This window comes from Calonectris borealis, chromosome 3, assembly GCF_964195595.1.
Source record: "Calonectris borealis chromosome 3, bCalBor7.hap1.2, whole genome shotgun sequence".
Lineage (NCBI taxonomy): Eukaryota > Metazoa > Chordata > Aves > Procellariiformes > Procellariidae > Calonectris > Calonectris borealis.
In genome coordinates this window covers 117,675,050-117,702,698 of record NC_134314.1, presented here as the reverse complement: position 1 = coordinate 117,702,698, position 27,649 = coordinate 117,675,050, and the positions used below count along the sequence as shown (strand labels likewise).

The 27,649-nt window shown below is 42.9% G+C and overlaps 1 protein-coding gene across 2 annotated transcripts; it reads right to left on the bottom strand.

Moving 5' to 3' along the window:
- Nucleotides 1–369: 369 nt before the first annotated feature.
- On the bottom strand, nt 370–27,255 carry UGP2 (UDP-glucose pyrophosphorylase 2). Of its 2 annotated transcripts, none has more exons than XM_075147614.1 (10): nt 27,175–27,255; nt 20,682–20,809; nt 20,014–20,121; nt 7,349–7,534; nt 5,744–5,877; nt 4,777–5,074; nt 3,481–3,678; nt 3,053–3,295; nt 2,471–2,575; nt 370–1,492 (listed from the first exon to the last, which is right to left on the bottom strand). In XM_075147614.1, exons 2-10 carry the CDS (start codon nt 20,793–20,795, stop codon nt 1,385–1,387), a joined length of 1,494 nt encoding a protein of 497 aa, XP_075003715.1. In that variant the 5' UTR covers nt 20,796–20,809; nt 27,175–27,255; the 3' UTR covers nt 370–1,384. The 2 variants fall into 2 exon arrangements, with proteins under 2 accessions (XP_075003715.1, XP_075003714.1); XM_075147613.1 differs by lacking the exon at nt 27,175–27,255 and adding an exon at nt 26,510–26,891.
- Between the last annotated feature and the right edge of the window lie 394 nt (nt 27,256–27,649).

The following is a 27,649-nucleotide window of genomic DNA, read 5'->3' as shown; positions in this document are numbered from 1 at the left end:
CAAAGCGGTGTGTATAAAGACAGAGGAGGACACAGAAAACAGGGCCGGAAGAATTTTCGGGTTTTTAGGCTGCTTATAAAAAAGGTTGCACCATTAAGGAAGGGGCAACTGAAATTAATTTATTTAAGAGTTTTTAATACTACCTTTTAAGACTGGACGCTGCCAGTAACCAAGTAAAAGTGCCTGTGTATTTCACCTCACACCTCTTTACCTAACCATAGTCCGAGTGCCTAACCCTGTGACGATTGTGTACGACGGAATGGTCTACAGTGTGTGTGTGTGCCTATGGTTTCTTCAGACAGGCATGCTTGTCTGTTAGCATAACAGTTGTCATTAATTGTCAGTCAAAATAAAGCTATAAAATCACAGTTGTTTTTAAAGACCAACTTCTTTAATGATACATACCAGTGTTATACTAAGCTTATAAAATAAAGTTGTCTGCATGTAAATACAAGAGAAACATTAAGAAATCAATAGTGATCAGGACAGGGATTTCAATTCCTGTACAAATTTAGAAATGACTCAAGAGAAGATAAATTAACATACATGGCTGTGACAATATGAACATGGGTGTAGTCAACGTGATCCATTTATTGAAAAAAAAAAAAAAGAGGGCAGATCAAGGATTAAGATATTAACAGGAGATCCAGTCTTAAATGGGATGTGAAAAAGCAAACACCACACGTGGATACCGAGGCATTTTTCTCAAGTATTAGAGTCTTTGGGTGAGTTTGGAACATCAGCGATTCCCTCTCTCACAACATGGAAATGGAGGTATTGACAGCCTTACCCCAGTGTCTTGACATACAATGGGGGTAGGACGTCCCGCTTGTAGTTTGGCGGGGGGGGTAAAGAGGGCTACAGGTCGGGATGTTTGTGAGCACATGAAATACAGAGTTTTTGACAGCCCATTTAGCAGTAGTGAAACTTTTGGTTTTCAACTGTGTCTGCCACTTACACTTCATAAAAAGTCACATGAGTAGCTAACCGTCTTGTCCCACATGTATTGCTTCACAGCTTTATTTCTGCAGTTACAAGCAATTCAAAACTACCAAATGTTAGAGGCAAGCCTCTCAACTTCTTATCAAAGAAGATCTGTCCATCTTACCTCAAGACAAACAGTATTGCACTTCAAGGTTATATTAACTGAGTTACAGAATCTCTTTAAGGACTGAAGCATTACTTACGCACATCCATTGCGCTATGTGTCTGCTTAAAAAGATAAGCAAGAGAAATTAATTTTAAATTAATACTGCAGGGTACTGTGAAGATGACAAAGCATAGGCCCTCTGTGTACTTATATTTCTAATGCTTAAGAGGTTCTTCCATTACCGGGCTGGTTTAGCACAGCGGTCTACAGAACCGACCGTGCCCTTTCACTGCCTCAGTGGTCCAGGATCCGAAGATTGCCAGATACGATTTTGTTCTCTAGTAGAGCTCCAGCTGGGATGTCGATTCTGTCGCCGTGATTTGCAATGATGATAACTGTTCCCTGGATTCACAGAAGAGAAAACAAGTGATGAGGAACTTTGTATTACCTGTTGACTCGGAATGAGCTAGAGTAGGGCTGTTTGGAGGACCAGTTAGGTGTCAGCTGTAACACAGCCAGATCCTGGCTGCATTTAGTTGTATTGTTTCTGCGTAGCCTTTTTTTTCCCCCCACAACAAAGATTTTAAACAAGCAATATTGGCAACGCTGTAATTACCAGCATATTAGATACTATCAGCTCACAAGTAGAGCTGATGCCTTCTTTGAAGATAATGCTTGCTCTAAGTGCTTTTATCATGTCTGCTTGCTTTTAGGTGCAAAAATGCTACCCACATCAGTGTGTCATGGCCCAGCTCACCATTATAGCTGTGAGGCAAACACACAGGAAGAGCTGGGAACAGAGACACGCGTGTGAGCGTGCGGTCTGGTAACAGCCTAAGGCGGTTCCAGCGCTGGTTGTTGCAGCCCCACCTTGCTAAACTGGCCCAGACTGTTACAGGACCATGTCAATGTTCTGCTAGGATTGGCCAGATCCTGAGGAAGAATTTGAGAGATGATCCACTCACTTGCTCAGCTCCAACACGTACTAATAAATCAAGAAGCCCAAATGGATAAGAAGGGGCCTGTGGCTGTAAAGCCAGCTCTGGAGGTGAGGTGGTACGTGCCACGTAGAGCTAAAGGACAAAGATGTGAGCATTGTTTTGAACACAGAGTCATGAGGTCTGGGGCGGTCTCGAGGTTCGCAGACAAACCTCGGCTCTCCCTGGGACTATACAGAGAAGCAGCTACACCCGTAACACCTGGCGCTCATCCGCAAGGGTCACTGTTCAGTCTTGGCCTCCGCAACCCTTGGGCCAGTTACTTAATGCCCAGGAGTGCTTCCACGGACTGTGCGTAAAGGCACTGACTTAGGCAGGATCGATTACCGAGGAGCAGAGATCAGTCATGTTTATTGCAGGAGCATACCAATTACACACTCACCTTTAATGAGACATTCTTCCCGAATGTAACATCACCTGAAACCGTGAGATGATCCAGCTCCAGCATATCTGGAATACTTTCAAACCTCCGCAGGTAATCTTGAACCTTTTGGAGAGAGGAAAGAATAGAGACAGTTTAAATCCATCTGTGGATTAAGACAAGTGTGGGAGCTTCCTGAAAACTCCTTTCAGGGATCTTTCTGGAATCTATATCTGATACAGTAAAAGTTGGTACTTTGAAAGCAACACGGTATTGTCGTTTCTGTCGGAGATCACTATGAGAAGCAGTGAGGGCAGTGTCCCACCACAGTTGGACAAACTCTGGAGAACCCAGACACAACCCAATTCACCCTTCTGTCTCCTCGACTGACGGGGTAAAGGATCACCGAACCGCAGTATGACATTACGCACACGTGTTGAGTAGTTTGTATTCTAACAGCCTAACAACTCTTTACAAAGAGCAAAAGGGGATGCCCAGGTGGGCAGAGGTAAGTAAAGTAAACCTCACTTTTAACTGATTTATTGCTGCGGACTGTATCTTTATTCGAAGAGATAAAACCAAAGTGTAATTATAGGAGTTTACCTTTGTGAAAGAACTTCCCAGTTTGACAAGAGGCACTGTTGGAAATTCACGCTTCTCGCTCATCGTTAGAGATCCAGCATTAAGGCTATACAAATTAGACATCACAAGCAAGAGATCTGACGTGGTCTTAACAGGCAGAAAACGACTACGAGGTACGTTTATCCCCAGAGAGTTCTCAAAACTCTTAATAGCAGCACCAACTGCAGTCTCCAACTGGATAACATTCAAGCCTCCATCCAGAGTCTGGAAGAGAAAACTGACGTAAACACGACCAGCAGGTAACGGCACTCAGAACTAGAGGAGCCTAAGTCAGAGCTCTGCATTTACCGACAGACTGGCTCCTTTTTGAAGGCGGCAGTCCTTTTAGTTACCTAGAAACGAACAGTTCTTTTGAGTCCGTTTCCTCTAAAATCTTCCTAGCTGATTACCTTTGGGTTAACAATGATCTCCATGTCAATAGCGTTTTTCTCTTGCAGCCTTTTAATCGCAGACAGAGCAATCCACAAATTGTTGGTGTTGAATATTTTGAATTTTGACACGGACTTGAATTCATCCACATGTGCTTTTGGGACTTGAGCTATCTCCACCAGCCTCAGCTTGTTTTCGTATTGCGTAAGCGTGCCACCCTGCGAGGGTCAAAGAAGTTTTAAGTCCTGTTCATGAGATGCCGGAGAAACCCTCCCCTCACCCCAAACAGACACACTGTTTTGTTGGCATTTAAAGTTGAACCTCTGTGAAAACATGTTGCTTGTGTTCAGCTACCAGGTTACTAATTATAGAGTATGTTTAAAGTACAGTCAGAACTGTCAAACGATCATGTTTCAGCACTCCAAGACAGTTAATTCTTGTAACGAAAGTTGCTGAGAATCTTTTGCAAGTGCTGCTGTTGTCAAAAGTCACCTTCAGCAGTCACTTTGCTAGATTACAGAGCAAAATCTAAATTAAATCTGATAGTCCTGTATACGTGGCACGCACTTACTGGAGAAACAAGTGGTCCTTCAGTAACCTGAACTGTATTCTTACAGTGCATTTCTGTGGTTTTATAGGACCAAGTCAGAGCTTTCTTAGTATCTGATGAATACAGAGAAAATCACGTTTCCTCCTCATCCTCATATGTTAAAGAATAGAGGCGAAGTACAGTTACGGGACAAATTACTGCATGCTAGAAGTGTTTGATACATACCATAAACATCTGACAAGTTGTCAAACCTGGACTTTATATAAAGTCAAGCAGTTAGGGCAGGAGCAGACTGGCAGCCACGCCACGCGGCGGTGTGCAATGCACACCTTGACAGCTGGGTAAGTAGCTTAGGCAGTTTTCAGTCAGTAGAGATACAACTGCTGTATCCCACCCCTCAGTGCTCTACTTTTACCATCCCCAAACTCCTCCCCTGCGTAAGTGACAGTTTGGAGAAGGTATGGAGGTTGTGACCTGCACCCTGCAGAAATCACTTGTGTTTTCAGTAATGGGTCAAGTCCAGGCTGTCCTTGTCTGCTGTTGCCCAGAACCTAGATCCAATTTGTTCCATGAATTAGAACTTCATAAACTTGCTGATTTTGTGCATTTCAAATTAGATCGCAGCTGATGTGTTAAATGGTGCCTGAAATAGCTATAAGAAGATTTAATGTATGTCTGAATTCATGCATACAGAAGAGACAAGTGACTGAGATTTTCACCAACATGCCAGGCATTCGGACGGACTTGCACAACTCTCTCCCTTTACCTTCACATCCGCCCTGGTTTTGTTTGTGACTTCCATGACAAATTCACAGCGTTTTCCATTGGGTGGGTTCATAAGATGATTAAGAATGTAAAGGTCCACAGTGGCACCCAAGTTATCTATATTGGATACAAAAATATATTCCTTCCCCTCTCCGATAAGGTTATCCAGCAGACCAGAGTTATAGAAACTGGCGTAGATATCTCCATGGCCTGGGGGATACCAGCACTCCGTGTTCTCTCCTGAGTAAGATACATCCTTGGCTATTGGCAGCAGAGTCTCCTTGTTAATTCTAGGATACCTGGGAAGACAATGGGTTTTGTTAAGTTCTCACCAATGTCGGACTAGCATAAAGAAAAAACAAAATACAACAGTAAAGGTGCAACTACATGGGCTTTTTCATACAGCTTTTGAAGATACGCTTTCTAGGTTAGTGTAAGTACTCTGAATAGAAAGGCCCATCCAAATGCTGAGCTATCACTGAGAAGCTGCAGAATGCAATCTCTCATTCAAGACTTCAAAGCCACAGTTCTCCGACCATGCTGTAAAACAGCTTTCCTCTGACACGCAGGTTCAGAGCATGCCAAGCATGCTTCTGACATCATCAGCCAAGATGTTAAGAGTTCGTTCTTGATAAGGAAGCCATGTTCTGTCTCCCTCCAGAGCCCAGCTAGCCTAAAAGCAAATCCAGGAATCAAGTGGCCAGCATCCAGTACACCATTATTCACACGTTTCTGAGAAATTGTGTCCCCCCCACACCCCTCTCCCTAATTTTAATACATTGCCTTTGACTCTGCTTAACACCCTGATGTTCCAGTCTTTCAAAGAGGCCCAAAATAGAGACTGAACATGGGTACAGAAGACACTATTGCTACCTCAGCATCTCAGACTAAAAACCCACACCATTTGGCATATGGCGAAATGCAAGCTAGTTTTTCCTTGCACCCCAAGCGGAGAAGTTTTTTGATACCTGCTTTGATTAAAAGTATATATCTTCACACGGCTGTGACTGTATTTCTGCAAGATTTTCTTTGTGTCGTCATCAGTGTTGAACGAATTCATGAGAACAAGAGGAACATCAGTGTTGTAGGATTTGTTTAAATGCTGAGATGGGAAAGAAATGGTAAATTCAGCATGTATTATTAGCTTTAACTCCTGACACCTAAGATTTTGGGAGAAAGATGTTAGATAAAACAGACTGGAAATAATAAACGCATGAGATAAGATAGATGAGCTTATCCTGACAGAAAGGATAATAAATCAGGTAAAGGAAAACAAATCCTTGTAAGTAGTAAAGATGAAGCTCACATTAATTAATGTCTGATTAACCTTTGTTTTTAAATCTGCATCAAGATTTAAAATTTGAAAAGCATGACACCACAAAATGACTATTTTAAATTTTAGGCTACTGTTGATTACAAAAGACATGTTTTCCCTCAAATTATTGAAGTCTGTCAGGGTGAACTTTCAAACCCTTCCCTGCACAGTAAGCACTTTTGAGCCTTCTTGGCAGGCTACGAGATGGACAATAGTATCAAGAGTACGTAATGAATGAAATGTCATCATGTTAATTATTTGGAAATCTGTAGAATGGAACTGAAATAAACAAGAGCATTTCCATGTGCACAGCACAGCAAAGGCAAAAAACCAGAAAACATGACAGCGTCCCACAAAAATAGAGCGTGCAGAAAAAAAAAGATACTTCAGTGAGTTTTAAGCTTTGCGTATCAGATCGCCCTCGTCTGCTGGGGAGTGTTTGGGATCACTACCCTCTGGTGGAGTCGGAGTCTTCCACAATGACCCTTTTGAGAAAGCCCCCGCAACACCAAGGATTAGGACTGCATTAGTTGGATATAAATTTAAGTCTGCTATAGAACTGTCTAACATACATGGGAGACTCACTCCACACAAACACCACACTGAGGCAAAGATTGTTGAAGCTCCAGAAACTATGGAACAGGCACACCCACTTTCCTACTCTAACGACTATCTTAATTATCTGCTGTAAGAGGAATATTCGGCATTAAAAACATAAGCTGAAATGTCCTCTCTCAACACCAGCAGCTGTTATTTTCTTTTGTTTTTCTTTCTTTAGAGGAAAATGCCAGCAATCACTTCCAGCATGAGAGTTTTAATTCGACAAGGAACTTGGAGCTGCTGTGAAGAGCTTTGTTCTAATGCACATAAAAAAAGCTTTTAAAAAGCTAAACTTAAACTTGCACCTGGAGGAGTCGGAAACAAGCCCAGGAGTTAGCCATGCCAGGCCAGCTCTACAATTTGATTCCTTGTGTTTCTGGACACAATCACCACTGTCCGGGTCGGTGAGCACAGGCTGAATTACACTTGTGCTAACACATGTGGAGTGGACAGAGTTCAATCGCCGATTGCTCCGTCCCTTTCATGCCTATTCTTTCCAAAGCAATTCACTTTACCACTAGCACTGTGACCAGATGCATTTCCTTCTCCTCTTCCTTTTGGCAAGCCTCCACTGTGATCTCTCTTAAAGGGTCACATAGGAGAAGCTCAGTGCGTCTTGCTTCCTCCAACATAGAAAGAAAAGCCCATCAAAAGTTACCTCAATCTGCTGAACTGTCAGATCCAAGAAGGTGTTCTCATTCCGCACCCCAATAAGACTTTTTGGGCCTTTACAACCCATGCTTGTGCCCAAGCCGCCATTTAGTTTCACAACCACCAGCTTGTTCAAGACAGAAGCAATGTTATCAGGCAGTCCTCTGGCCTTTATCTTCTCATAGGGCTGGATCTGTAAAAACAAACAAACAAACAAACCAGCAGTCAGGTATTTAGAAGGAAGTTGCTTTCTCCTAAAGCCTTTCAAAACTTAAAATTTGGCAACAATACCAACACTTGTCTATATGATTTATGATACTAAAGAACATTTGCAAAACGAATCTATAATAACCTGATCTGGTACAATACAAACAACCCGATTTGTTACTATAATAACCTTTTCTCTTGAGAAGTTCTATGCACTTTGTGACACTAGTCACAATCAGCTTCATCCAGATGGAAAAAATGTCTGTCTGCTCTTCCAGGTAGAAGAAACTTACTCAATAGCAAGGAAGAAGTCAAGCCAGTTATGCCACTTATCACCCTCCTCTTACCCTGCAGGAGGAGATGCTCCTTGTGAGCCATCTAACTCATTTCCCCAGTAAGATGTCCCCCTTCAGCCAGACCACAATTTAAGGACACAGGCTCTGCATGCAGGACATAAAACTTTCTCTTCCCTGAGCAACTTAAACTCGCAGCAGATTTTTTTTGATACTTTGCTCTAAGGTTGTCAGAGATTACATTCTTGGCAAAGGTTGTTTCTTTGACTCGGTTTAAACCAAATTTTATTCCAACTACTAGTCCAACATAATAATTCATCTCTCCCAATAGCGTGCTACAAAGTGGAAGAAAAAGTTCCTAGTTCTTATCCTGCTATTTGCAGGATGTGTTCATCCAGCTCACATTACAGCTTGCAGAAAGTCTTCTACCTTGCCGACAGCTGTATCCTACAGGTTTAAAAACAGAGCATGGGCTACATTTGAGGCTAGTGATGGAGAGCAGAATCAGGCTTGTAATGACAGTGTGCCTTGCATTAGGCATTGCTTGTCTCCTAATCCAAAGCACTGAAGTCAAAGAAACAAAGGTAACAATGCAACAACAATTATCATGCCAACACTGTTAGAGCAAAATCAATACAATTATCCTTTAGCCTGCCCTTCTAGAGATTTTCTTTTGATGAAAAGCCTTGGTGTTTCAGTGCCGTGTGTATTCTAGCAGCAAGAAAATGATTTTAGTTCTGATAAGGGGTGTGTAATATCCACAGCTGATTTCCAAAAACAAATACATACAGAGTAGTTTTCAGAACTGTGTTTGCTTTGGGCAAGTCAGGCTGGGGTTCAAATGGAAATTTCACATTGCACTGGAACCAGAGTCGTATTTCTTACTCTGAAGTGCAGGGGTAGAGAGGAGAGTTTGCGCAATTCCAGCATTCCAGTAGGCCACAAGCAGCAGATTAGAGCAGATCCCTCACATTAGGGAAATTCTGCCCTACGCAGGATCTGGAAAGCTTATGGTATATATTTAAAGATAAGATCACTCCACAAGTTACAGCATAATGACTAACTAAACTCTCATTACTCAAACAGTGGAAACCGGCCCAGGAGGAACATCTCAGTGCAACTGCTTAAACTCATTCCGTTTAGAAAAATTTCCCAATGCGTAGGATATGTACTCCAAAAAAGCAAGCGATTAACTTAACTTGAAAGCCCTACTTTTTCACTAAAATATTTTTAACTAATATGAAAACATTAAATATAAGAACAGCACCAGATTCCTTGTTGAAACACTCTAGCTGTTGAACATTAAAAATATATGTCAATGTTGTGACTTAATTTTTGGCTCAGTGGGCAGTGTTACTGGAGAACAAGACAAATTTCGATAGTTTTGTGGTATGTACCCATCAAAACAAAGATATGCAACTAAAATGATGAGGCTTGACAAGTAAGCCTAGTAATTACTTTCTTTTAATGCAATTTTTAAAGCTACATTCTGCACAAATGCCAGGAACTTTGCTGCTTGTTTCTGGCAGGTACTGGGAATACAGGTACCCCCAGACTATACTGTTCCCAGGAGAAAAGGTAACATCCAGACTCGCTCATGACCCTATACGAAGATTTAACCAACACATTGAGGATAGAAAAATATTTCCATCTACATGCTTTTATCCAAGTTCTTGCATTCCTACCTACCAAGTAAGTTCAGACTTAACTGTACTTCTCCACGTTTCAAAAGCAGCAGAGGTTCCCTATGCCAAAAAACTCTGAGACAGCGTATACAGGTAAGGGGCTTCAGGAGTAACGCACAGACTATCCTAAGTGTAAAGTTATCGTCGCATTCAAGAAAATCTTATGTATTTAAGCTACCACTTTCCAGCTAAGTCACAGTCGCAGACATGGTAGTTAAACGGTTTTTATTTCACCTTTCAGCAGGCTAGAAGGTGAACGTGGAGTTATGATGGCTCAGGCAGCAAGCAGTAACACAATCACTGCTGCAGTCATCTGCTAATAATTAGTTCTCCTTAGAGAAAGAAATGAACTGATTAAACAAAGTAGGTGATGTTGGCATGCTATTTCCCATTTAATCTGCAGTGAATGCTAGCCATAGAAACAGCATGTCATTTTAGTCATCGACAAGAATACAGATTTGTCAGTAAAATTTGCATGGATCAATAAAGGACAAGGGAGTGGAAATTTGCCAGCCAAGGCTTTAACTTGAACGCTAACGTTCAGACAACCAGAACTTTGATCCCTAGAAATTTACCTACGTCACCACAATTTGATTCACACATCTAAGAGAGAGAGTTTGCAAACAAGGTTTCATGGGGTCCCAGCATTTTCACAGTGTCTCAGTTTCGACACTGTATCATAAGATTATGAAAACACAACGCTTAGACAATAATGCATTACTCAAGTGACCCATGTAAAAAATATACTAAATCAAAATTATTGCTCTGGATTTCTGCTCCCTTGAACTGAGAATTAAAAACAGTCTCCTTCCTTGTTAACTAGCTGGTTAAAAACAGCTCTCCAAGATCCCTTCATTAAAAAGGCTGACAGCTTTAAATGTGTGGCTTAACTGATAACTTCACAACTCGTTATAATTTATGCAAATTCCTATTATAGACCAAATATGTTACTGAAAGGTATCTTAGTTGGACCACTTTGCTAGGGAAGCAATATGGTAAAGTCTTCCCATTCCAGCTTTCTCACGTGAGAAATGTGAATGTGACAGCATTCATTTTAGGCAAAAAGGTTCTTTATCTAGCAGTATCAAGAAATCAAACAACTGTTCTAATCACAAACACGTCTTCACAATTAGTCACACCATGCCTAGAGATAACAGGATTGTGTGATATATTACTCCAAGAAACACAGGCCGGGTATGAAATATTGTGATGAGAAAGGAAATATTCATCCATTTTTGCCTTGCTTTTTTCTCTCCGTGGCCTCCCTCAGATTTGCTGGTTACAATCTCTGGCCAACTGCAGCCTTTTCCCATTCTCCCTTTTTTACCCCAAACCCTGGCGTAGCTTCCTGCCTCCAGGTTATAAATTCTGCCCAATTGCATCATCCAAAGATGACAGAAGGTTGAAATAAGTAAGGAAAGAGACAGCTGAGGTTGATAAGAAGGAAGAAGGTGACAGATAAGGTGACAGCTAGAAATGAATGGAGTCCCAGGGCAGAGGGGCAACAGACCCTAAACCAGACCTGAAATAACAGGAAATAAAACACCAAGCAAACCGTCAGTTTTCCAGTACAAAACTCTACCACCGGCCTCGGGCACAAGACTTCGCAGAAGATGACAGTGATGCCCAGTAACACAAATGTCACACCAGTACATTTTATCAAAACATTCCTCTCCGCATTTTAAATTTAACAGCAGCATTTTGGAAGCATCTCCACAGTCCTACTTCAGCAAAAGCTTAAAAGATGCATAATCCAGGGTAAGCAAAATTGGGAGCAGCCAAACACGGCTCCAGAGCAGTTGAGGTGTGACTGAGTCCCTGGATAAAAGCCCCATCACGGTGCAGCCCGAATGCCTAACCTCCCTGGAAGGGAACGGCCTGGCAGCGGCTCCCAGGAGGGCTGTGGTGGGATCTGGCCCTACACCCGGGGCTGCCCCATGCCAACCCTGCTCTGCCCTGTGCCGCAGTGCTGCACCCTGGGCAGCAGGCACCAGTTCCTAACCACAAGCTCCTCCTGCAGCATCTGCCCTTAGGCCTCTCTGAGATAAGGCTCTTAAAAAGTTTGGTTTTGTTTTTTTTTTTTATTTGGGTTTGTGCTCAACATCCTAGGAGATCTACAAAATGAGTTTGTTTGGGTGTTTAGGCAGCAATCTATTGTTGTGCCTCTTTTAATGCAGAAGATTCATTCCTAAAGTCTAAACAACCCACAAAACATTTTTAAAAAGTTTAACTGCACTCAGACTTTTGGTAAATAAACAGCAACATCTGGACTTATATGAAGTTGTAATGTTACATGGGGAAGATGTAAAACATCTTGAAACAAACCAGTAGCTGTTGATTTGCTTGTTTTCGAAGTCGCATGTTCTCCGCATCAAAGATGCGCAACGCACCGGCCTTGATGTTTCCTGCTCCTTAAAGGGGTGAAGAGGAATAGAAGCAGGCCCAACCTACTGGTGGTTGCACTATTTCTACACGGCTTGTACTCTTCCTTCCCCCACGCCAGAAGTGGTGGGAGGTGGACGACTGCAAAAGTCAGATCAACAACAGCAGCTTAATAAGGAAGACTAGCTGTAAGGTGAGAAACGGGACCTATCCACCTGGGAGGTCTGAAGGAAAATATCCCTCCCGGATCTTCTCCATTTAGCAATGGCAGGAGCCTACACTTCTCTAGGCATTCTCAAATACTGTTCTTTCTCCTCTGCAAGTGGAGCTTGCTCTCCATGGCCCCGAGTTGTGTTCACGTCATCCAAAAGTTACTAAGCTACTAATACTTGTCACTTGCATCTGTCCTGCTTTCCAACATAATTCTGCCACATGCATAAACAACTGTTGAAAGAGTATCAGGATGAGAAGGTTACTAAGTTGGGGCAGCTGTGGCAACCTCGGTAAACATCGTGTCGAAGCCACTTCCTAAATACTCACATCTACCAATCTCAAAAAGGACCATTTCAGATTGCCCACACAAGCACTTTATGTTACAGAGGAACACTACAGCCCTTCATCAGGAAACTTATGACTGGCAATAGAGTTATTCAGCTAAATTAAGACAGAGAAAGCTTTCAAGTCTGCAGAGCTCTTTTATTTATAACTTAGCTGAGAAGCTCATTTCTTCCAGGAAGTGAGATGCAGAGAACTAGGACACTAATATTTAGGAAAAAAAAAAAAAAAGAAAACAAACAGAACATATATGAAAACAAACAGAACATATACCTACAGGGCTTATCATATACGCATGTGCTATGTGTACACACACAAGCATACTCTTTGAACTAGAGAAGGCTCTCTTGGAAATATTCAGAGATGACAGTAAGTAAGGACTAGAAAAGTCAGCTGCTTTGGGTATGAGGAAGTGGGAAAACAGATTATACACACAGTACCTTTCCTTAGTTGGACAAAAAGGCCAGATTATGAAGTCTACTCAAAGGCAAGCTTGTAATGGCAATTTTCATGACAAACAAATAAAAACTTTATCACTCATGTAACTGTGCCTCAAGGGATTGCCAATCAGCTACAGCTGACCTGAAAATATCACTAAACACTGGAGGTTTATGGAGCTTGTCACCAGTAAACCCGAAGTTCCTGCATGGCATGCCCTCCATAAAACAGAAGCAACTGACCTAAGCAAAACACTGCACAACGACAGCAGCAACAACAGCTCTAGCAATTAGTTATCAGCAAGCAGTTCTGTAACCGAAAAGAGGCACACGCTAGACTGGTCTTGTATCAGCGATGCCTTAGCATTCCCAGATGTCTCTGTTCATGCAACAGAGCACATCAGCACGTCTGAAATAACACATACCGAAGCTAGGGCAGCAGTACTGCCTACATCTATGAGAAAGTCATCTATTAAAACAGCATCCACCACGCTTTCTGTGTGAAGACTTCAGCAATCCCTAACAGGGCTGTGTGGCAAACAAGACTACTTCATCTGTTCGCACACGTTACTGCCTCAGGCAGTCCAGCGCAGGATGGCTGCTGCACTGGCATTACAGTGCCAGGCACACTCACTGCCACGAACATTTTCTGAGGCTATTAGGAATTAAGCAGGTGCAAGGGAGAGAATCTGAAGGTCACGGAGACCAGTAATAACTGGATCAAAACCACAGCTTCAAGGTGAGCTGTAGCAACAGGTTTGCATGTCAGATCTGGTCATCTACTCATTGCAGATCCAGAGGACAGAACAAGTCAAAGGAACCTTTAACAGAACAGGACTTTTTTCATTTGATTTATTGCTAAGTGGAAACTGGGGGAGGATGGAGAAACGGAGGATACAAAGAATTGCACTATTCCAGTTCCATCTGCAAACTGCACCATTTTCACCAGTCATGCCAAGCTCTCACAAAGAGAATTTAGACCTTAAGCACTACCTTACAACAGCTATGGCCAGGCTAGACAAGAATAACAGAGGCACATTCTATAAGCTTCAGGTAAAATGACTTTCACGCAGGAAAACTCGAAATCCTTTGTATCTCATGCATCCCCTTCCCTGTTTTTACCCTTCCTTTCCATTAAAAAGAACTACATACAAGAAAATCCTTTAGCAATCTTCTACATACCATGCAAGGATCTTTGATATAAGCAGGTTTGCAGAATGTTAATATGCAAAAATCAAACAGAACTGGAGCTTTTTGATCTAGTGCAATCCCTCTCTTATTCCAAATGCATATCCGTTCAGGAATACCATCTGTTCATGGTTAGTTTATTCTATCCACAGTTCATTTATTCTGCTGTATTTTCAAAAGGAAACACACAGAATAAATGAGAGAGGCAGGACACAGAGACAGCATTTCAGTGTTGCAGGATGCATCTGAACAAACTATCGAAGGTAAAAGATCCTGAAAGTTACCAGCATGGATTTGTCAGAAAGGCAGGGACAGCTGATACAGCACAAGGGGTCATGAATATAGGAAACGACGGCAGATAGCCAATTCCAAGTGCACACCGAGAAGAAATAACACACATGCACACATTCTCTCAGTTCGTATCTAAAGAGACGGTGGCCCAAACTACTAAGCACTTTTTTTACTCTGTAACTACACTGATCCTTATGATCCACATACCCACAGACCCTTCCCTCCCAAAGGCTGATACTGAAATACTCAAGGGTCAGGGTAGCTACATGCTGTTAGTGTAAGATTGCTCCCCAGAAAACCACACAGTGCTGCCATCTCAGAGGACACATGTGGGAACTTCATTCCAAAGTTCCTACAACTTTTCAGGAACAGAAGTGTGCAAAAAGCAGAATCTCACTGTGTTTTGTCAACAGCAAAGGCTGTGTTCATGCTGGGCAGACACCCTTAAAAACAACCGTTCTTCTCATTAACAAAGAGGTGATAAACACTGGTTTTAATGTACTGGAGGTACATCAGAAAGCTTAACTAACGATTCACTACCCAACACGATCTAGAGCAATTTATACTTAGAGCTGGGCACAGTTCAGGAGAGAAATGTGACTAGATCCTTACTCCCTGCCATCACTTCCCGTCCACTCTAACGTCAATACCCTTCTGTATCAGACTGCAAACGGATTTGAAACATTTAGGTTTGAGCTTTAGCTGGGTGGAATGCAAGTCACACCCACAATGTTCAGACGCTGTCTGAACAGCCAAAAAAATTATTTCAACTTTCAAGTTTCACTACGTTCTTCTCGCATCACTCACAAGATAGCTCTCCAAAACCAAGAAAGTCTGCCACTCAGTTTGGGGCCAGACTGCCTCAAAATCATTTGCTTTTGCTAAAGTGCCAACTACCCTTTTAAGCCTTCACTGTCACGTCTGAAACTAGCTTATACAGCTCAGAGTAAAATCCTGATGAAGTTAATGGTTCCATCCAGGCTCTCCATCAAGGATTTAGTTCATTGGATGTTGCATCAGCTACAACACAAAATTTATAACTTAGTCTTGTTAAATATTTCAGTTTCTTTTGGCATAGGCATTGGAAATGACAACTTGGCAATGAAGCCCTGGATCTTGAAGGGTCTTTAATTCAGAGAAGAACAAATGTCAAGAACTCAAATTCAAGCAGGATCCTTGCAGCACCAGGACTGCCGGATGCCAGTGCTATCATCTAGCAGTTCCAGTCATGTGTAGGCACTAATATGCAGAACTACCTCATCACCTATCAGCATATACACAAGTGTAAGAAGTGCTCCACAGTAATAAAAATCAACTCTTGCTCTAAGGGTTTGGAACAGTGGACTTGACAAGTAAGTGCTGATGAGGAAATACTTCAGGAACAAAAATGGGCAGGAATGACATGACTTACAGATGCATTACTACAGTGTTACTCATTTGAGACATGTCTCAAAACTGTGGTTTGGGATTGTTCTAAGATGACATATCTAGCTTCTTTTGGTTTTGCAATGTCACAGAAGTGATTTTCGGAACAGTTTGCGTGAGGCAACGTTGGGAGTTTGACTAACAGACCTCAGCATACTCCTACTGCAAGGAAGTTTGGAAGAGTTTGTCACAGACAGATGAAATGAGTATCAGGGCTGTCACCACGGGTAGACTGGAAAGGAGTACACCCATATTAGTCAGTATGTACTTACAGAACAAGAAGGAAATATTTACTCAGCACCAAGGGACAGTTTTAGAAATAGTACCCAGTGAACCCTTAAAACCTGTTTCCAGAGTTGTGGATTAGGAAGACATTTTGCTTTTGAGTAAGAGCATGACATTCATTCTTTTCCTTCATGATATGGTTCATTGAGATGACAACTTGAGCTGCAGACAAGAATCTGACTACTAATAGACAAGCTCTACCATTAATAGACAAAACCTCTAATAGACAAGCTCCTTTCACACTCACATTGCTTCGGATGCTTTCTTTACATTGTAGATGAGGTTTTATATCGCTACTCTGAGGTTAACTTGATCACTGCAGTTCCCTTGGAGGCCTCCCAGCAGGACTTTGCTATTGCTTCCAACTCAAACAAACAGATCACTGCAATCTACATCAACAGGATTAAATTACACTTGCCATGTCCACGTTCTTTACCTCCTCTCCTTGTTAACCAGCACTCTAAGTACACTTTCTTCTCTGAAGGCTGTAACAGTAATGGGTCCTAACTATGCCAGCTATCACTGTAAGCCTTTGGACACATGGAAGCAAAGCATCTGGAAGGAAAAAACAAGCCAGAAGTTTACCAATATACGGTGAAATGGGTTCAATCTTCTGTTAACGTTGTCTGGAGCTTACAATTTGCTTGCCCATCAGTATTAGTTGTTACACTGAAAACATGGAGGTCAGGGATGAAATCTCCCATTGCAGAGAAAACCAGAAGAATGTTACAAGACAATCGTTTTTGTTTCAATTTACTGACAGGAGCCTTTACTTGTCAGTAGATGCTTCAGGAAAGAAAACAACATTCAAAGAACAAGTACAATGGATAACACATTAGATGACCCCTGGAAGTCTGATCAGAAATTCTGCTCGTGCATAGCACAGTCCCATGACATTGAGCAAAAGCCTGAAATACCTTTCCGACCTAACCTGAAAGTCAGAAGTAGCTTACGTAAAATAGAAAATTAAAAGACAAAGCCTATAAATGCAATAAACTATTCATGAACTTTTTTTAAGCTGTTAAAAATAAACAAACAAAAAAAAAATCAATGACCCCACACTTGGGCACATGTTTTGGGTGCTTTTATTTTTTTCCATAGATATACATACATGTGTATATCTGTATGTGTATACACACACACACACACATGCACACATATATGTAAACACATACTTTGAGCTCTAATAAGTACCAGTTGAAGATTACACATGCAAGAATTCTCAGTGCTTTGGACTGATCAAGCAGCAAGCCAATTTTCCAGAACAATCACAGGCAAATAAATTCACATTGGGGAGAGTAGGCTGTTGCTTTTTAGGCCATGATACTTGTAGTGCAAGATTCTCAAAAGCAGCCGAGCACCCCACCACCTCATAAAACAAGGTTGTCTGAACAGGCAATTACACATCACTTGCAAGATTACCAACCAACTTTCTAAACCAGTCTTGTGTGTACCATCCTCCGTGCTGTTCTAACAAGACCAGGAGGAGAGTACATCATGAGTTTTTATAGCTAGGAAAAGAAACTCAACTAGAGCTGCACAAAAGCACTCAGAGAAAACCTGCATATATTCACAGATGGATACCTGTCTCAAAAAACTCAGTACTGCAGTCTTTATTCTGAAGCCCTTCTAAAATTATCACTGTTTACCCCTTCCAAAAGCGCCTACTGTTTTTACCTGTACTAATAATAACAATTATTAGTTAACTCTGGAATTCTGGTCTTGAGTAAATCAATTTTTATCTAATAATTCCACAACTCATACCGCTCAGCAAAGAATAATTTGGGAGAAGTTATACTGCAGGTCACCTGAAAAATGTTTCATGTAAGACACCTTTCACTTTCCACGATATGTCCCCTACATGACTGACACGTTAAAAAGGTGGTGGAGGCAGGATAAATACAAGCAGGGTTTGAGGTTGGCAGGAAAATGGAACACTTATGGTCAGCAAAAAAGAAAAGAAAAAGAATACTCAAGAAAGTTAAGTTTGCTCTCAGTTTTTCAGCGCGCTCAACCCACCTCCTGTCAGATCAGGAAGTCTCTGAGTATCATCTTATCCAAGGAATCCTAAAGCAAGAGATATTTACTATGAACTTAAGCAGAGAGGGAAGGACATTTTTTGTTGGTATTTTTCCCTAGCTTTCTTCTGTGACATTATTTGATTTGGAGTTCATGCTAGGAAGGAAAGTTTCCTCCAAGATCATGCATGCATCTCACCTAAGCCAAAGTGACCCGATTTTGCATCTTTCTGGTTTGGGTTTGATTTTTTTTTTTCTTTTTGGTCAAAAGTTGCTACATAGCTAAGGGATGCAGATGAGAATGAGCCAGTGCAGGCCATAAGGAAGAAGAGAGATACTCTTTCTAATCTTGCCTTCCTTTCAGCCCTCTGTGACCTTAAGTTAGACCTTTGTCTAAACTTCTCTTTTTAAAGAGCTTGCCTTGCCTGGGAATTTCCCATCAGTCTATTTCAGTGTCTTAAAACCTTCCTGTCTGACATTTGCTCCCAATGTCTTACCCAGTAATTTCCAGTCTTTTACAAAACTTGAAAGTTTTTCCGCTGAAGGTGTGCAAAACTTTAAAAATAGATAATAGATCTCCCTCGCCACAAAGCAGCCCATTCACTCGCATCAAATTGCTGTCATTTAATCCCAGGCTTTATCTTGACCCAGAGAGCAGTTTATTCCTTTCATTGTTGCAACTATCTTTTTACATATTTAAAAGACTTATCACTCCCCAGAGTCTCACCCTCTCTAGATTAAAAGCAACCCTCTTTTCTTCAGCCTTCCTTGTAAGTCATATTATCTAGAACTCCAGTTTCTCACCTTGGCCTCTTTAATGAAGGTGGATTTTTCTCCCCAAAGCAACACTTCATTCAGTGTTACAGTACGGAAGAGAGAGACATCACAAATTTTTGAAGTTAAAAGAAAACACTCAACCTTGGAAAAACCCTAGACTTGCTCTAAAACAGCATCATTCTTCCAACGCTTTAGAGAGCAGCACCGCATCTGTTCTGGAAGTAACTGGACAGCCTGCCTTTCAGTTGGAAACAGAGCCTCGATTGAATCACCACAGAGAGGCTAAGAGAAACCACAAATGCGTGAGGACACAGAAGTCCCGCAATATGCCAAAATCACTACACTGGGAAAAGCAAGAATTCGTAGCACATTACACCGTTAGTTACGCAAGAGTCAAAAGACAGCCTAGGGCCACAGATGAATCAATAAAATGAGGTTAGGTTTAATAGGAAGTGTTTATTTAAGTACTAAAAAGTCCTGAAAAAAATGTTTAGTGCTTTTTCAGCAGAAGCTCAAGAGGCAGGTTATAAGTTATAACAACATAGCTGACATTAGAAAATTACACTCAAAAAACCCCCACAGTCAACTACTTGTTTCAGATTCCTCGCTTTTACTGAGCTGCTGCAGATTACAGAAGTTGCTAAATGAGCTATATAACCCAGCCCACTTGCCATATGTCCCTTTCAAATTATTTAGCAGAATGAATTGCTGGAAACAGTCTCATCTGAGACACACAACCTTCTTCCACGGGCAGGAGGGAAAAGGGAACAACAAGGGTCCTACCTACTTCCCCTCTAACACAAGTTACCATTTACTCCAGAGAAGGTACCAAATGGTAAGATGGCACCTGTCCCATTTTGTTCCCCTACTCAAAGAACATCTCAAAGAACATCTAACAAAATAACACCAAAGAACTCGATACATATGTTAAGCAGGACCTGATGTTCGGGAACACATACAACACATGTCAATAAATAATTATTTTTCAGTTAGAACCCAAAGTGTTGTCCTATGTGATTTTACAGAACCATGGCAGTTATATCCATTCTATGGGAGACTACATCATTTGCTACAAGTAGCAATTATCAGTTTTATGTTCCCTACAGACTGTCACTTCATTGCAACTTACAGAATCTTCTGGAGGTCTCTGAATCTTCCCCCAGTCCACAGATGGTCCCTTTTCTTGTAGGAATCTATGAAATAGCTTCTTAAATCCTTCCAGGTCCTTTTTAGCGTACTACAAAGAAGAAATGCATTAGTTAATGCTGGTATTTAATGCATACCTATTCAACCACAGAAGCATTTCTACAAACTTGAAGTACAACCTATTCACAAGAGTAATTTTAACAGCACTGATGTAGAGACACGCTAAAATTTAAGTAAAATTCTAAAAGGTACCAAAAGCTCATCTCCACTAAAACTTAAGGTACAAAATCAACTTGGATACCTAAAAGACATAAAAATATTACTTTAGTCAAAATCACAACCATTAGAATTTGGCCCAATCTTCAGGATAACAGCTTTAGCCTTCCTTTCTGTAATCCATTAAAGATTACATAGAACCTTTAATAACTAAAGATGATTAAACACTTAATAATAACTCTGTCACCCAGTTTATAGGGAACTGAAAGTCTCCTACTGACATTGTATCCATGCTACTCTTCCACACAGGATGAGAGCACATCCTAAAAATAAGGATCGTGGTATTCTGTGATTTGTCTCCCTGTATAAAATTTGCCTCAATTTCCTGCATCTAATTTCTCATGCTTTGAGTTGCGTCCACATCATGCTCCTTACCTCTAGCTCATTTGAAGGTGCGGTCGCAAGTATCTTATCAAGTTCTACTTTCATGGAATACTCCAGCTCTTGTCGAATGACTTCCTGAAACTGTGAAGTACCAGCTTGAGACATTGCTTTGCTGAAATCTTAAATAAAAATAAAAAACATGGGTTAAAGGAAAAAGAAGAAAACTAACTTAGACTACAATTAGTCTTCCATTTTCTTTTAAAAATTAATAAACTCACATAATCTAGTCTAATTTTATTACTGTGCTAGCACACCAGGTATCTAAAGTTTTTGTTGTTAGTAACTTGGAGAATAGACCTTAAATTGGGGCCACAGAACAACCACCCTTCTCTCAAAACTCAAAAAAGTCCCAAAAGACCAATGATCCATCTCAAGAAGCGTCCAAAAATCCACAGCGGTACACTTTTTTGCCAGAGAGCCAAAGAATTCACATCCTACCACATCAACACACTTCAGCAAGTAAAAGTGTGAAAAAGCTTTTCACTAAAAAAAATTCTTTTATGTAGAACATTGTGATCGAGGTTATCCTTCTGTTCACACAAGCAAATAAAAACATATGCTTTAATTATTTATACAGTGCCCTTTCACACGATCTTCAGTTTGTTCCAGTAAATATTCCCTTCCTTTATCGTATGAGTATTTTCACACTACAGCATGCATTTCAGTTACTAAGCAACCTAGAAAATTAGTCTGTCTATCACTTCAGCATTTGTTTTGCTTTTGAAAGTGATAAGCTCCATAAATGTGAAAAAGAGTAAATGCACACATGTTCTATATAGTAAAGTCCACATTGCAGAAAGAAACGGGAGATAACGACTTTATTTTCCAACAGAAAGCATTTAAAGCGGGTGCGTTCTCAAAAGACATTCTGAGTATGTTCTCTAAAGACCTCAGTTAATTTAATTTCTGCCAAATCCCTTAAGTAATCACTTCTCGGTAACACAGAGAGTGATGTATTGCCAAATATAGCTGGATTTTAGAAACACCCTGAATACTAGTGCAAAAAGGGAAGGGAGGAAACTTTGCAAGTGAAGAGAGTGATACTGCCAGAAAATACTGTTAGAAGAGGAACCTGTTTAAAGTTTACTTATTTAGAACATGCACTAAAAGGCTATTCTATTGAGAACATCTAAGAAAGCCAGAGGCAGTTCATTTTAATACAGTTTTGATGTTATTTTATTTTTTTAAGCAAAGTATTCCACAGCCTCAGACTCAGTGACAGTATCTAATCCTTGCTTTGAAGCCCACAGAAGCCATTTTCCTGACTGCACTGTTTTGCAGGTAGGGGAGGAAAAAAAAAAAAAAAAAAAAAAAAAAGGACAGACAAGTGCTGCAGTGCACATACTGTGTGTGGTGCAACACAGGGGAAACGCCAGCTCAAGATGAGCAGTACAATGAACAACAGGGTTTTTTTTTTAATCAAATGCTTCATTTAGAAGTAAAACCAGGTAATAGTTGACAGCCTGTAAGGCGTATCTTTCCAGGTCAAATATGTAACAACACGGACAGCGCTTCATTAGGAAGCACTTCCTCCTGCAGAAAAACGAGGAGGTCTATACCAGCTTAATACTTTCGTACCGAACTGCTACAAGTACTGTCTGTTCATTCACACATTTTGAGTTGATGCATACTGAAACGCTGTTTAAACTTCCAAAGAAACAACTGCTGGGAGATACTTTCTGATGTTTGTAATCCTCCCTGCAATGTGTTGTAATACATGACTTCTGTTACAGCAACAACAGTGGCCATTTCTCACAGTTCATCAGCCTGTAAACCACGTGAACCTCCCAGTATGATGCAACGCATCTCAGAAGACACTCTGCAAACATCAAGTATTCAACAGAGACCGTCATTCGCGCTGTTAAACACGTTGAGGCTAAGTAAGGCAGAGCCAGCTAGCAACTTTCCCAGGCTGCCATGTAAGTAAGAAAATCTTGTTCGCTCATATTAGCCAAAAGACTTGTATCTACCAGATAAGAGCATTTAGAGATTAAGTAAATTCACAACCGAATCAAAAGAAAAAGCCATCATAAAAGTAAATGTGTGATGATGTCCAAGTTTTTTGGGTTTTCTATAATACTATAAATTCTCCATCACTTAATGAGCAAATGCTAAATACATTTGATCACCAACGTCCTCGCAGAGAAGCAAAGCAAACCTGTCGCTTTTTCCAAACACGAGGTGTCAAGCACGCAGACCAGCCAGCTAGGTGGGACATTTCTTATCGAAACCCAGACCACCAAAGCTACCAGTGCTGATGGCTGCACCCTTCATGGGCAACAGAGAACATTTAGGCTTTAGGCTGACCATTTAACGACGACTGCAACCACTCAGTCTCCTCCAAATTCAACATGCCAGGGCACGGTTGCTTGGGGAGAGCATTATTAGTGCTCTTAGTACTATTACTGTTATTATTTTGGGGAAAGAGAGAGGAAGGACATGGCTGGAGTCCATAAAAACATGCGTTTGCCTGGTGCTGGAAAAGTATTTGTTCCACATACGTAAGAATTTGAATACTGTAACTAAGCAGCCAAGAGAAATAGCAACTCAAAGCTTTTCTGCTTTTAACATGCCATTGCAAGACAGAGGCTTTTAAGCATTTATCTTAAGAGATGTCCACCAGGATTTGGACTGGATGGGGATCTACAGCACTCCCTAAACGCTCCCCAAAGCAAGACCCAACAGCAGCATCGGTGCATCCGCTCCAAACATAAACGAACTCAGTACTAGTTGTTCCTTTGTTGCTGCCCCTCAGAGCTTTTGGGAAGAAACTGGTATTTCTGCACCCCAGCCTACCACTAGTAGAAAGACAACTGCAGTCCTTTAACATAACCAACTGTCCCGTAACCAACTGTTTTAACAGCCTGGATGAAGGTTTATTTCCCTTTTTACCCTGACAGCAATGAGGATGTAGAAAGGCCAGTGCAACTGCATATCTGAAAGCAGTTATTTCCTACAGGCAAGTAAAATTTCCTAAGCCTATAATGAAAAGTAGTTACTGCACCTCTAAAAATCAGATGGGAGGCAGGGATGTTGGATAATTGCAGGAAGAGATTTCCAAGGGTACATGCGGCCATAAACTCCCAAATTATTTTTAAAAAGAAATGCCTCTTCCAAGCTATTTCGCAACCAATGCCTCAGATTTCAGCCTAAGCCCACTTTTATGGGATCAGTATTCTTGAACACTCATCTGAAGGAAGAAAAGGGTGGGATAAGGTAGTGGAAGACTCTCAGGGGACCGGCCCACGCAGGAAATTAGCACAGAACAGAAGAGCATGACTAAATAGTTGAGGCTTCAGAAAGCACTGGGGTTTGCAAAAATGACCACCCAGGATATCTTATTTTAACATCTTCAGTAGAAAGTGCTTCCTCAAGTAGTAGAGAAAGAAGAGCTCTTTAATCAAGTTTGCGGTGGTGTCTGACAAGTGGAGAGTTTCACTCAAACCCTCCTGCCCCCACTGTTATTTCTAGCACGCTTTTGTGCTCTGCTCTCTCTGCTAACCTGCCCCCTGCCCTCACAGCGTGAACTACTGCATGTGGCAGAGTATTTGCAGGTTTATGATACATAACTTTTATAACTGACATATGACAAAACAAAACGTGATAAATAAGATCAAGCTAACAAAAAAGAGGTCTTCTTACACTATCAGAAACAAAATAAAGGACAGATGTCCTCAGAAAAACTGCACAAGAACAGAAGAGTGGTGACCCCTTACTTAGGGGTTTGTACGTATTTCCTTTCTGCTGTCCCTCCTCTTACTCTACATTAAAAGCGGAGAATGCGTTAAGATTGATTAGTTTTGTTCATTAATTCACTCAGAAGAGAACTTCGCTGCCTTGGTACTCTGTATACAAGCACCCAGCACAGGAGGGAGTCGTGGGACCAGTCAAGCAAGAAGCCCCCTCTCTCATGAAAAAATTGGGAATCTTTTGGGCTGAGGGTTATGAATTGTAATTATTTTTGCAATCCAAGTAAGTATACAGAAAGACCTACAGCAGAAAATTATTTACATCTCCTTGGAGCCAGACGACTTGCATAAAAATCACGAAGGGCGGCCAGTAAGTTAAAACATGCAGCTAAACTTTCAATACTCTATCCTTGAACTCTGTGCTGAGGGTACAGAGTGAATGCCTTAACTTCCACCAACTCCACTGAAAGTTCAGGGCAATTTTTATCCCTGACGAGGATAAAAATTTCTTTAAATACCCACACTATAATGCGCAATGCTAATAAATACTACTCCGTCTGATTTTTAGAACTGAACATACCCACTCAGCCTTTACAAACATTTTTCTTTTCCTACTAGAGGCAAAATTTGTCAACATATGTTGGACTGAAGCATACGTGAAGTGAAACCTATACATTCTCTCTCTCCTTAACGGATGAGCAGGTTAGCCTGAGCTAACTCAGAAGTTTGCAACCCAGGAAGCCGTTCCGGCCAGCTGCGCACACCAAGAGTTTAGGTGTTACAGTCAGACACAGCTGGATTTCTCAGTCTAGCAGCTGATCCTCATGCTAAAAATATCACTTGACATTGGCAACATGTTTTAGTACTATTGGCTTGATAAGAGCACTTAAATGGTGGATACTTTTTTTAAAAAAAGCTTTTAGGATTGTCAAATCCTTGGTCGTATTTTAAAAACTGGTTATGATCTTTACATAGGATTCTCCAGCTTTCAGTTTCACAAACAATATCACTCGCCTGCAAGACGGCTACCTTCAGCAGTAGGATGAGATAAGCCAATTCCATTTAAAAAGAACAACTCAGTACGTATTTACGTACATTCGTAATGTATTTCACAGCAAGAAGGGGCTTATCTTGATAACTGTCAGAGCAGCCGGTTGAGCAACGTGGCTGTAACACTTCCCCCCCTTCAGCTCTGCATTTTGCCCAGGTGCCACAGGACATTTGCAGACAGTCGATGCATTTACACAGCAGGCGTTGCACAGTCCTAGACATCCACTGGGTGAGCGACAGCTATTTCCCAAAGCCTGCGACGGCCCTTGGTTTCCCACAACATCCAAGTTTGTACAGCAAAAGACCTACTCGTGTACTTTCTACAGGCAGCATTATATTTGTTGATAGGCCTGCATGGATTTATATTAAGGAAACCTACAGGAAGGGATTTCATTACAAAAAGCACACGCGCACCATTAGGAATATCAGGAAGGAGGAAAAAAAACCTGCCACAGCAATGCACCAAAGTCATTTTTCTTCCTGAAATGACCTCTTGTGGGCTGGTTCCCTGTTTTGCAATGAAGGAATCTGAAACTCAGACCACGTACACACACGCTCACACATGTAGAGAGTAAAGGAGAGCGCCGAAGCCACTAGGGATCAGAAAACGCCAAAATACGCTCAAGCCTCTGAAAAAAAAGTGTAGACGTTCGACCTCAGTGCTCTTTCTCCCCCAATTTTAACAGACCTCTTAATGAAGGGGGAAGATTTGAACTTGCAAGATCCCCCTGTATACTCCAGATCCTGCCTGTGCATCAGCCGTGGGTAGGAGCCCTGCCGCTACAACCGCCTGGTTTCACTGTGCGCCTGTACCGCGCGCGAGACCCACGCATCCACCGAGGTAAGCGAACCCAGCAGAGCAGCACCGGCGGAGGCCCTGCTGCCAAATAACGAATAACACTTTGAGGAAGCCCTTGCATATCGCAACTCGGCTGCGGATCGGGGTCCTACACCGACCGCTGCCTGCGCTCTGCCGGGCTGCTGGAAAGGAGAGAAGAAAGAAAAAAAAAGCAGAGATCTATGGATACACAGCTGAAGAGTTAAAAAAAAAATAAAAAATTACAAAGCACATCATCTTACCTTTCGCAAAAGACGACATTTTCGCTCTTTAATAAAATAAATACTTTGCTCTTATAAATATAAACTGAATTGGTTTGGGTTTTTTTTTTTTTACCCCAAGGCTGGGGAGGGAAAGGCCGGGAGGGCAGGCTGCCTCCCCGCGCCCCTGCGGAGGCTGGCCGCCGGCGGTCGAGCAGCTGCGCGGCGGCGGGGAAGCGGGAGAGTCGGCGGCCCCGGCCCCGCTGGGAGCAGCCCGCCCGCCGCGCTGGCCCCTCAGCCGAGCAGTCACTCCCGGGCCGGCGGGCGGGAGGCAAACCCCGAGGAATTTAAATTTCATCAATGAAAGAGGCGGACCCGCCGCGCCCCGGGTTTCACCACCCCCCAACCCTCCTCTCCTCTCCCCTCCCCGCCGGGCTGGGCCGCCCGCCTCCCCGGGGCTCCCCGCACGGCTCCTCCCCGCTCCCGGACGGGACGGGACAGGCCGGGCCGGCACGGCCGCCCCCCGCTCCGCGTGCCCCGCGCGGCCGTTAGGCCTGAGGGCGGCCCCGCCTCTCCCTCAGGCGGCGGGGGGGGCCGCGAGGGGCCGCGGGAGACCGTGAGGGGCCTCCCCGCCGCCGCCGCCGCCCCCTCACGCCGCCCCGGGGAGGAGATGGGGGGGGGGGGGGCGGCGGTCCCACCGTACCCACCTCGTCGCTGCCGGCACCGCGGGCGGCGGGGGGCGGGGCGGGGCGGGGCGGGGCGGGGCGGCGGCGCGGAGACCCGCGTGCCGCGCGCGCGCCCCCGCCCACCCCTTCCCCCCCCCTCCCTCTCCCCACCCCCCCTCCGGCGAGGGCGGGGTCCCACCGCCTTCCCGGCGGGCCCCTCGCGGCGGCGGCGGAAGTGGGAGGGGCGGGCGCTGCGCTTCGCCCCGCCCCGCCGCTGGCGGGAAGGCGGTGCGGCCGCGCGTGCGCCGGGGCGTGGGCCCACGGGTGTGATGGCGGCGCGAGTCCCCGCGCCCAGCGGCCCCACGCAGGGGCAGGGTCCCTCGGGTGGTGCTGAGCGGCGGCGGCGGCGCTCCGCCTTCCCCCGGCCAGCCCAGCCCAGCCCAGCCCAGCCCAGCGCAGGGCGGGCAGCGACAAGCGCCTTCCCCGCGGGGTGGTGCGAGGCTGCGTGGGGCGCCGG

What these genes read in the sequence shown, in the direction of transcription:
- UGP2 (XM_075147613.1), bottom strand. An exon ending in CACCTTCAAATGAGCTAGAG is followed by an intron (nt 20,122 to 20,681) that starts GTAAGGAGCATG and finishes TCTTCTTTGTAG; the next exon opens with TACGCTAAAAAGGACCTGGA. An exon ending in GGAAGAATGTCTCATTAAAG is followed by an intron (nt 1,493 to 2,470) that starts GTGAGTGTGTAA and finishes CTGTGAATCCAG; the next exon opens with GGAACAGTTATCATCATTGC.